Genomic DNA, 10759 nt, shown 5'->3' on the forward strand with positions numbered 1-10759 from the left:
CAGATATCTTAAAACAACAACTACTACACCGTGTTACAAAAAAACAGAAAGAAAGAAAAAAAGCTGCTTGTAGTACTCTCTGCACGTGCTGAAAGCGACTCGTAGCACGCCCCTTGATTGGTTGTGTTTTCAGTTCCAGTTGAATATGATTGGAGGTTCGTGTTGAGTGGGCGTATACGGATGTAGATGTTTTGCAACAGTTTATGCGGGTGTAACAGACATCTTTACTGTACAGTCACTCACTCCCGAAGCTTGTCACCTTGATCTGTGAACTTAATTCGTGGTGTTTCGGAGTCTTTTACCCGGCTCGGAGAAAATGGCGTCAGTCGACCTTGCTAAAGTTGGAAAAAACTTACTGAAGAGCGATGAAAGCGAGGAGGTGAGTTACGTAGATGGGCGGCTGCTGAGGGTTACAGCTGTGGACTTTATTTATCGTTTCGGATAGTTGCTTCGCTTTTTTGTGCCCCCCACCCCCTTTTTATTTTTTCAAATTAAGCTGTGATATGAAGTAGTAGACTTGTTACCCCGCCGAGGCAGCTAAATTAAACCTGTTTCCCCACCCCCCCTCCCCAGCACTGAAACAACTGCTGAGTAACGAGGCCTTTAAAGTGACATAATGATGATGTTCACTTGTGACATAACGTTTCATTTGCACATATAACACACAGGGCCAGCTCCTCATATATTTACTGTGTGTGTGTGTGTGTGTGTGTTTTGCTGTTTCTTTCGGCTTGTCTTTCAGAAAGTAGAGCTCCAGTCTCTGTGGCAGGACCAGCCCGTGGTCCTCTTCTTCCTGCGCAGGTTTGGCTGTCAGGTATGTCGGTGGACGGCATCAGAGATCAGCAAACTGGAGCCAGACCTGAGGGCCAACGGGGTAGCGCTAGTGGGAGTCGGACCAGAAGAATTTGGGCTCCAGGAGTTCAAGCAAGGAGGCTTTTTAAAAGGACGTAAGCATCCTTAATCATTCAGTGCAGTGCATATTAATTTATCTTTTGGTAAGTTCTTATAAAAGCTGTCGAAAAATTAGGTTACACCAGACTAGAGTATCTTAAAAAAAAAAAAGGCCTTCTGTAACTGACTAGAACTTCCCTGCTGAGAGCATTCAAAATTGTCAGCAGCCACTCCTGCTGTGTGATTGTGAATAATCATTAATCAGCTTCCTTTTTTTTAGCCCTTTATGTGGATGAACAAAAGAAATGCTACAAGGATCTGGGCTTCAAACGGTGAGTGCAATAAATGTAGAGCGCTAATGTCAGTACACCAAGAAGGTTCTGGGTCAAGGATGTCAAACACAAGGCACAAAGACTCCAATCTGGCCCACTGAACATCTTTGGAAAAATTGAGGACATAAATTTTTGAATTGTAACTGATAAAGACCCCCCCCCCCCCCCAAGAGACAACACCAAAGTAAATATGTAATACTTAAACGAATAAATAATTAATAGAAACTTGTGATTTTTATAGTGGGTTCACAGTAAAAAAAGAAAAGCAAAATGAATCAACTAAATGTTTCCATTTTATAACTAAAGGGCAGTCTGTGCAATGAGCTAACAAAATTTTCTTCTGCAATATTACAAATTTCTGTCTTTCATTTCAAGCCCAAAGAAGCATTTTTTAATCACGTAGAAAAACAGAGATGTAATGTTTAAATTACACTTCTTGCATTAAAAGATCTTGGGAATTAAATGTATAGTTAAATCTCTTTACACTAACAGAAAGAAGAGTTTCACCCATTGTGGCCCACTTAGGATTAAAGTGACAACCCTGTTCTAGGTTTTAACCTGCTGGGGCCTTTATGTGTGGGGTTTACATGCTATTCCTTGTTTTGCATGGGTTTTACTACAATCAGTGTTAAATTAACTAGCTGTTGTTAATTAGCCATGCACCCCGGCAGGCGATTGTCTGCATGAGCTGTTGTCTTCGTATTTGTTACCCAGGGTGAACAGTGCTTCTTGCCCTATGACAGCTGGGGTAGTGTTCAGCACTACCTCTTGCAAACCTAAAACGGATAAGCTCCTAAGACCAGTGCTTTGACCAAGATGTGATTTGCTTTAAATTGTCAAACTTACTAAAAAAAGGAGTAACTTAAACAGTATTGATCTTGACTCAATTAATTCATTATAGTAAACAAATTTCACCAACCCAATCATTTTAAAACATCATCTTGGGATCATAACAGGAATCAAGAAAACATTCATCAAATCAAATCAAATGCACGAATATTTAATGTTCTGTAATGGAAAAACTGTATTCTTTTCCCATTCAGGTACAACGCTTTAAGTGTGGTTCCTGCAGCATTGGGGAAAAAAGTACGAGATGTAGCAGCAAAGGTAGACATATTTGTCACTTTCAAAAACGAATTAAAAACAAAAGAGCAGTGGTACACGGTGGCTTTTTCAAGCTGATAATTTTTGCTTTTTTCAGGCCAGCGCTGAAGGAATCCAGGGAAACTTCTCAGGAGATCTGCTCCAGAGTGGAGGCATGGTCATTGTGGCCAAAGGTAAACTGGGTGGACACCAGTGGGGTGGAGGGGTGCAAGGGTCCATTTTAAGATTATGTAAAAGTAAGTGGAAAGGCACTGATTGTTTAAACCTTTACCAAATAAAGATGACATATGACCACCTCCCCTGTACCCCTAATGACAAGTTTTGTTACCTCAGTCTGTACCAATAAAGATGTGGTTTGACAACTATTAGCACAGGTTTCAGGTTTTTAAGGGCATCCATGGTAAGCTGTATAGGCAGGGATCATCCGTGCTAACTTCTGATGAAAACCCAGGTATTTTGTTCTGGAAGCAGGCCTGAAGTATGACAGAAATGGCTCAGTTCAGTTCAGTTCAGAGGTTACCCCTAGTACCCATTCAGGAGATAAGGAGTTAAAACATATGACAAATTAGAGGATTTTCCTCATAATTCACCTTGTGGTATGGCACTGAGTACAGAAAAGGTGTTCTGTCATTTTAAGTTGCATTTTTGTGGTGTGTCCTCTAGAGGGCAGTGCAGCATCACATTATGGTGACGCAGTCAGGAGCAGCATTTACTTCTAAATCCAGTTTTCCACAGGTCTGCTGACTATTCTTGCTCATTTACATGAAGTATAGGATTATTTTTCAATTGTTCGAATATATTAAGGTTAGATTATTAGCTATATTTAAACATATAAAAGCAAATATGCTCACCAAATAAAAAGGCACAGTCCTAAATACATTACATATATACATTATAGCACAACATTAGGAAAACGAAGACTATATTAAAAGGTTTTTTTGACAGTATTCAATTAATTTTACAATACAAATAAAATGGTTGGTCACTCTAATTCTCCCTCTTTGTGTGCCAAAGTCTTCTTACGGTGCGGTAGAACAGTTTGTCCTTATGGAAAAAGGCATCTGGTAGAGTAGGTAGTGGGTCACTTTGTCTGGTGTGTCTCCCAGTGTTAAAGCCTTGGCTCCACCAAAAGTCCTTCAACACCTACACAGTAAACCCTGTGAAGTTCTATTTCTATAATATTAACATTTTTCTGTGTTTGGAAGTAGTTTATCAAACAGAAGCTTTGCGTTAAACCAAACTGCACTATACATACATGTTTGAAATACTGTTCTGTGTGTGCCGTAGCATTTTTTTTATTTTCATGTATTTTGCTTTTAAAAAAGGATCCCTAGTGAGGCAACCAAAGCAAAGTTACATTATTATATTGTAATAAACAGGGCCAGCAAGTTGTTTATATGATGAAAGTATCTAAGTGATTTATTTTTGCACTGCAAAGGTGGAGAAAAGGTCCTACTGCACTTTATCCAAGATTCACCAGGAGACTACCTGCCTTTGGAGGAGATTACCAAGGCTCTGGGTATCTCAGCCACAGTAAAAGAAGGACAGAGGCCAGTGGTAAGGCATACCATGCATGTCCATGTTATAATTGATGCTATGAACTGAGCTGTAAAGCAAAGGGTTAAATGGGATAGAGCAAACTGGTGTCATTGTGTGTGTGAAAACACTGGAGGGATCTAATCATCAGTTTCTTTCAACAGAGTCTGTTTTACGTCAGTAGAGACAAATGCATCAGAGTATCCTCTTCACAGACAATTTCACACTTATTACAGCATCTTCATGGTCTGTCAGTGTCTGTGTCAAAGGCCCCGAAACCTTTTAAACTTGACTGAAGATGATCTCCGTACTTGAAAACACAGCAGTTATTTTACAGATCCATATAATAGCGGTGCTGTAGTGCAAGCTGAAAAGCACAAATGCTCTGCAGATTGAAATTATCACTATATTATGGAGGAATTCATATTTTTTAGCAAGTCCTTGATCACTACCATCATCATTGTGTATGTGTGGTAGATTACTCGTACAGCACAGCAGAAATGGGACATGTCTAGTAAGAGGACATGGGAATGACTGGCAGTACTGGCTGCGGTGACCATTTCTGTTGAGGTCATTGTTACCTCATGTGGTTTCCACCCTAATCATTTTGCCCTGTTTACATCCTTTTTCTTTTTTTTAAACCCTCTGGTAGAGGCGACTCAGAATTTTCTTACCTAATGTGCACAGTGGGATTTTAAGAAGCTGGAAGGTCAGTGTTGTCATGACAGTGTCATAAATTGGTTACCACTGAGAGACAAATGATAAACAGCCTGTGGCAGACAAACATGTTGTGAATGAAAAACAGAAACTACAGATATTTAATATTAAAACTACAGCAGATTTAAAGTGTAAAACTGAGAATTATATGTTATTAGAGCATTATTGCCTTTTCAAAAATGGTTATACTGAGGATTTGTTTTCTATAAAATGTCCTGACTCAACCTTATTGTGTAGCGAGCTCATAATCGTCGCTTCTCCTCCACCATGCGACTGGAAATAGGCTCACTAGAGGCTCGCTGTAGCATCCATGTGATTCTCCTCATTGATTACGACCACTGTGATGAAGCGCTGCTTAGATTTCAGATACTTCAAATTTGAAGTTGAGCACTTACTTGGGAATTATGCTTCAGCAGTAACTTCAAACCCTTCTGAAACCCTACGTCGTAAATTACAGCGTAACCTGACTTGGATTTTCCTAGAAATGTAACAAGAGGACAGGGCCAATGATTCCAGTCAGCAGTAAATCTACAACAATGACTGTTGCAAAGGGAGAGGATCAAAATTCCTCCGTAATCATGAACCTTTTAAATCATGGGATGTATTTTTTTTGGAGGCTATGTAGTATTAAGTAGTCTGCTTGCATAGGGAATTTTTTAACAATAACATAAGTTCCTGTTTGCTTACTGCACTACCATCATTATGTTTATATGCAAAGTCTCAGCACTTAACACATTTTTAGTGACAGATTGTGCCTGCTTTTTAACTGTTTGCTTACTGCAAACAGGAATTTAGTATCTATTGCAAAACCACTAGTTTATGTTAACGTACAAGACCCAACAACACTATTTACTCTTAAATCTCTTGAGAGATCTGGCTTTCTGGCTGGGGGCATCGCAAGAATATTGAAACAGGACTGTAATATTAAGCTACAGCCAGGCTAAAATTAGCTTAATACAACACAAAGAATGGAAATGGCTTGCTGTATCCAAACTTAAAAAAAAGGTTTTGCACATCTTATTCTGAGGTGGTATTTATTATGTTCCCACAGAGCCAGGCACTTGTTAGATAAGCTAACCAGCTGCTGATTGCAGTCCTGTGTCTATAATAAAAACATCTACAAGAGTAACACTATGGAGTATGTAATATGTTCTGTTTGTCTGTTTGTTAGCAGTCTAGCATTCAGAGGTTTCAAGACATATTCACATTTTGTGTGATGGCAGATAACAATAAGGAGTTGATTTCATTTTGGTGAAAATGGGATCAAGGTCAGGCCAAAATCAGTAAAAACTTTATATTACTCACATGTGTTTTGTTTTTGGATTGTCTTTCAACCTGGGTGACAGGAGTACCTAGGTTGGCTAAGCATTTGACCTTGACTTTCACAGTCAGCACCCAAGGTCAAGGATGACCTCTAAAAAAGTTTCAAGAAGCCATATCGAGTAATATATATGACGCCATAACAGGCTGACATCAGCATGTCGTAATAAAAACATCATAAAACATCAAAGCTTCAGTATTGCTTCACTCTGCAGGGTGAGTTGCGCTGGCTTTGTGTTCTTGATAAGAAAGAATAATCTCAGGATTAAGTGTTCATATTGTTACACTTACAAATTAGTTTTGCAAAATCAGAGCATTTGTTGTGTTTAATGAAAATGGTAACACTTATGCATCCCATTTCACCTATTCAGGCTACAAAAAAACTGTCTTTTTAACATCAGTTAAGCACAGCAGTTTATATGTTATCAGTTTGTAAGTGCAGGCATTGCACAGGTCTCAGACAGACAGTGCAGTGTTTTATTTTTCTTTCCTTCTCTCTTCACAAACTAAAAAAAAAAGAAAAGAAAAGAAGCCCCACACCTGTCAGTTTTTATCAGTCATTGACAACAATAAATCTGAACTTTAATGAAGTAAAGGTCAGATCAGCAAACTGTTGTTTATCTCCTGTACAACCATTTTCATTCAACTTAGATCCCCCCCGCCCCCTCCGGTCATCCACATCCTGATGGCTGTAGCTCTGAGAACCTTTGATATACTTTGAGAAACTCTGCTTCAGAGAATGAGCTGCATTGATTGCTGTGTTGGTATAAGATATAAGAATTCAGTTTGATTTATAAGATTTCAAAAAAATGTGGCCTAGGTTTATGTTAGTGTATTCACAAAACAAACTGCTCACAGATCATGGGCCTAACACTTTAAGTTCTGCAGGGTTTGTCCTGTGATCGTCAGGGCTTTCGACATGCCCGTCACATCCAGCACATGCTCTTCAACCACTTTGCCTCTGAGCGCTATTGCTCGCTTCCCACAGAATCCACCGTGTCGAAACTATTGCAACAGTCCCCATGATCTCTGACGACCAGCCGATGTCATCTCTGCAACCCACAACAGAATAGACCTTGTTATCTCTGAGGGGTCAAAATGTGTCAGGAACGAGTAAAAGTCACAAGCTAATGTCTGGTTTGGAAAGGCCCGGGCAATGTTTTGTTAACAGAGAGAGGTCACAGGCTGGTCCAGATAAAACCACTAAGACCACTCATGGGTTTAGAAGTAATGTCTCTCCTCAAACCTTTCTGTTTACTTTGGAGGTTCTTCTATCTGTGCCCAGGTTTGGGAACTCTCAAACTAGATTTCCCACAAGAATGACTCGTGTTCTAACTTGAGCGATCACTCTGAGGGACCGCAAACAAGACGCGGTGTTTAGACAAACAAGGCTTCCTATTGATGGAGCTTTATCCACAAAAGGTGATCGGTGAGCGGCATCTTTATCTATGAGCTGCTGCTTCTCCTAAATACATGGCTGAGGCTCATTATTTATTGTTCTCATTGTTTAATGCATCTTTGTCATCTGTTGCAGTGCAACGATGATGTTTGTACACGATGATGACGGAGCTGCTCTTCGTACCTGAACTGCACGTCTCGCCTCTTTGGAAGATTCATGAAGTGGGATACCGTTTAAAATGATTGACAATGAAGTATTAAATCACTAATAATATTCCAGTGCCACAGTTTTTAATCTATTGTTTGTTTGTTTGTTTTTTAATAAACTGTAATGGTTTATGGTACAAATAGAGTGCTCTAATCTTTGTTTTTACAACAGCTGGTATTTTACATTTAAATTGTGTTTACATCACTGTGATTGTCTTTTTTTAATATCCAGTTTATAAAGAACAAGCTTTACTTTGTATGTGTCTAACAATATCTGCTCATTAAAAAGCCTTTGACTTCATTTAAAGACTTTCAAAATGGGTCAGGAGGTATTTGACTTCTTGATATGAGAGAAGAATTGTTTTCATTAATAATTCAACACTCTGGAGGCTGTTTTAGCTCACTGGGCACAGCAGGTGACCCATATGTCATAAAGCTAATGCAGAGGTCTGGGTTTGACTGTGCTCTGACAATGTTCACTGCATGTCTGTCTCCTCTCTTCTGTCTTTTCTTCACTGTCGTCTCAGGAGAAAAGATAAAAATCCACAAAAATTTACTTTAAAAACAAAATCTAAACTGACAGGGCTCAAATATTAACACCTACAGCTCTTTTTGTTTATAATTTAAAGCTGAAATTGGCCCATTTTGTAGCTTCACTTTATAGAAAAATGTCACTTCTGATTCATTTTATGCTCATATATTAAATTTACTATATATCATTTTTGGACAAGTTCACAAACCTGTAACATAAACTTAGATTCAGATGATATTTTAGGCCCTCTGTCATGATACCTAACACTGGTCTATTTCCTCATGCATGCACTCCACTGATGTTACTGAGTTACTCTCCTCATATTATGGTTATCTTGCATTTTATGAAAATAATATTTAGTTAAAAGTTCAAGTCTTCCTCTCCTCTGTCAGTTCCTTGAGCCAGCCTGTGACACAAGTAAGAGTAAACAGTAAACAAATATATTTTTTTAAGAGTTTATTTAAAGTTGAAACGTTTAGAGGAACGAGTGGATCACCAGCACTCAGGTGATGGTCTGCAGGCCGAGTCTGTTTATGTGTTTTATTTATGCAGGGTCTTACTGTTCAAGAGTAACTTGGTGGTGAGTGATTGTAATTACTGGCTTTAAAAAATAGTTACAAACTGAACTGTACTTCTTGTCCAGATTGTGTTGTCTTGGTGCCATTTGGAGGATTTTTATTGCGGCTGTCTGACAGAAATTGTGACCTTCCTAACCAAGTCTGCTCACTGATAATTTAGCGCTCTCCCTTCCTGTCAACAAATGGCCTTTCCTGGTTTCAGAAAGAGAGATAGGGACGGCCTTAAGCTAGCCATGAGGTGTATAAAGGTAGTGCACAAACCGATGGGTGATGCAGTTGTGGCTGTGTCCATCTTTTAGTCTTTTGCAGTTTGAGAATGGTTTCTAAAAGATTTAGTCATGTTTTATGTTAAAAAAATAAATTGCACTTTTAAAGGAGAGACTTGAGATTGCGCCAGTTGAGACAGTCACTTTAATGGCAATAATAACATATCTGAGTCACAAAAATAGCAGTCTAGATAATTACATAGCAGCAGGAACATTCATAAAACATCTTAAACATCTGGAATCTTGCAAAGCAATAATATTTCATAAATATTCATTTAGCTAAATAAACTCTAAATGGGTATACAGGTTGAAACATGTTCATATATAGCAAAAAATGCGTTTCTAGTTGGTAACTTCAAAACGACACAATTTCACAATTTAGGTAAATGTGGTGCTAAAACTAAGTGAAGACACACTTTCTTCTGTACCTGATTTTCCTCCGTGGAGAACATCAAGCATCTACAATAACACGTTTTATTTGTTATACCCTTGTTCAGTTAACAACTTGTTGCACAAAACATGAAGTTTAAACTGTTTGTCTTCTAACCATCTCCCAGCATCGCTTTAAAATGTGCGATGTTGTTCAAAGGAAACATCTGACATTTTGAGAAAGTTAGCAGAGGACTGATACCTCACTGGGCTCGGCATAAAAAAAAAAAACTTGAAACAGAAGGAAATCGCATATCAGTCCAAAGGGAACTAAAATTGCCTAAAGCTATAGAAAGAAAACGCCCTCTCTAGTAGTTAAAAATGCACCTGTCGGTCACTCAGTAGAGTACTGCTCAGTAGCAGTAGAGGGTCACACGGTTTTGTGACCCTCTACTGCTCTTGGTTTAAATTATGCTTACAGTCTGACATGTTCAAATGCCATCACACAGTATCACTCTGCTTCTCTGTGTTATTGTAGGCTCTTTACCTTTGATGCTAAATAAAACGTAATTAAAATTGACCAGAGTCTGTCATGATTCTTTCCTACTTCGCAATTCATGTTGATTCACAGTTTCATTTGTACTCATATTTGTTGGTGACATACAGAAGCTCATCAGCTGGCACTTCCAGGACTTTAACAAACTTTGGGAGTGACCATTCACTGTATGTCCATCCATATACCTTTGATTTTCTGCTGGAAGCTTTCCGGTAAAGAAAGAACAGAAGATGCTAACAACTGTGAACTGACAGCTGTGGAGCTTGCTCTGGAGGAGCACAGAGATTGGCTGAGAGTAGCCTTTTTTTTGACTTTTGACGGGAACCTGGAGTGCATGGTCTTCACCAAATACCTGAACTCCTGCCAGTGTCGTTGACGTTCTCCTCTATCTTTTGTCCAGTCCTGTATGTGTTATTGTCAGTGATGGGAGTAACGGTGTTACTTTTTTCAGTAACGGGTTATCTAACTAATTACTGTCTCTATCGTTACAACGCCGTTACCGTTACTAACAAGAAAATGCGGTCACGTTACTATTTTTCAACAGACGGTTGAAGCTGTGTTCAGCTTACCGCATCTTATATCAGTTGCACGGAAGTAGCTGACTACGTAAGTAATCTGGGCGCTACAGCTTTAAGCAGCTGCGCGCGCTCCCACGGACTGTAATCACGATCACTTTCTAGCACAACACCTGGAGCTAAGGGGGCAAAACGATCGCATGAGTGCTGCTGTTTGACTGAGGAAGAATAAAGTAGTCATGGTAAGCCAATCACATGACCACTTAAAGACATACAAAGTGATATATACCAGTTTTTAAATTGTGTTGATAGGCCACGTAAAACCAGAGTCATGATAAACAATATATACCGGTGTTTTTCCTGAATAGTTTCATCACGTTTACTGTCTAAGGACAGCGCTAGTAAGCACTTGCTGCTTATGACCAAAAAAAAAAAAAA

At 39.0% G+C, this 10759-nt stretch overlaps 1 protein-coding gene across 1 annotated transcript; it reads left to right on the forward strand.

Annotated features, from left to right (window-relative positions):
- Positions 1 to 183: 183 nt before the first annotated feature.
- On the forward strand, positions 184 to 9829 carry prxl2b (peroxiredoxin like 2B). The gene is made up of 7 exons (XM_085274332.1): positions 184 to 379; positions 743 to 947; positions 1172 to 1223; positions 2267 to 2330; positions 2425 to 2500; positions 3766 to 3884; positions 7435 to 9829. The coding sequence occupies exons 1-7, from the start codon at positions 317 to 319 to the stop codon at positions 7459 to 7461; spliced, it is 606 nt and encodes a 201-aa protein (XP_085130458.1). The 5' UTR covers positions 184 to 316; the 3' UTR covers positions 7462 to 9829.
- Positions 9830 to 10759: the final 930 nt, after the last annotated feature.

Source organism: Mchenga conophoros, linkage group LG5 (assembly GCF_057382185.1).
Source record: "Mchenga conophoros isolate Kocher_MC1m ecotype Shallow Benthic linkage group LG5, M_conophoros_male_GT1.1, whole genome shotgun sequence".
Taxonomy (NCBI): domain Eukaryota; kingdom Metazoa; phylum Chordata; class Actinopteri; order Cichliformes; family Cichlidae; genus Mchenga; species Mchenga conophoros.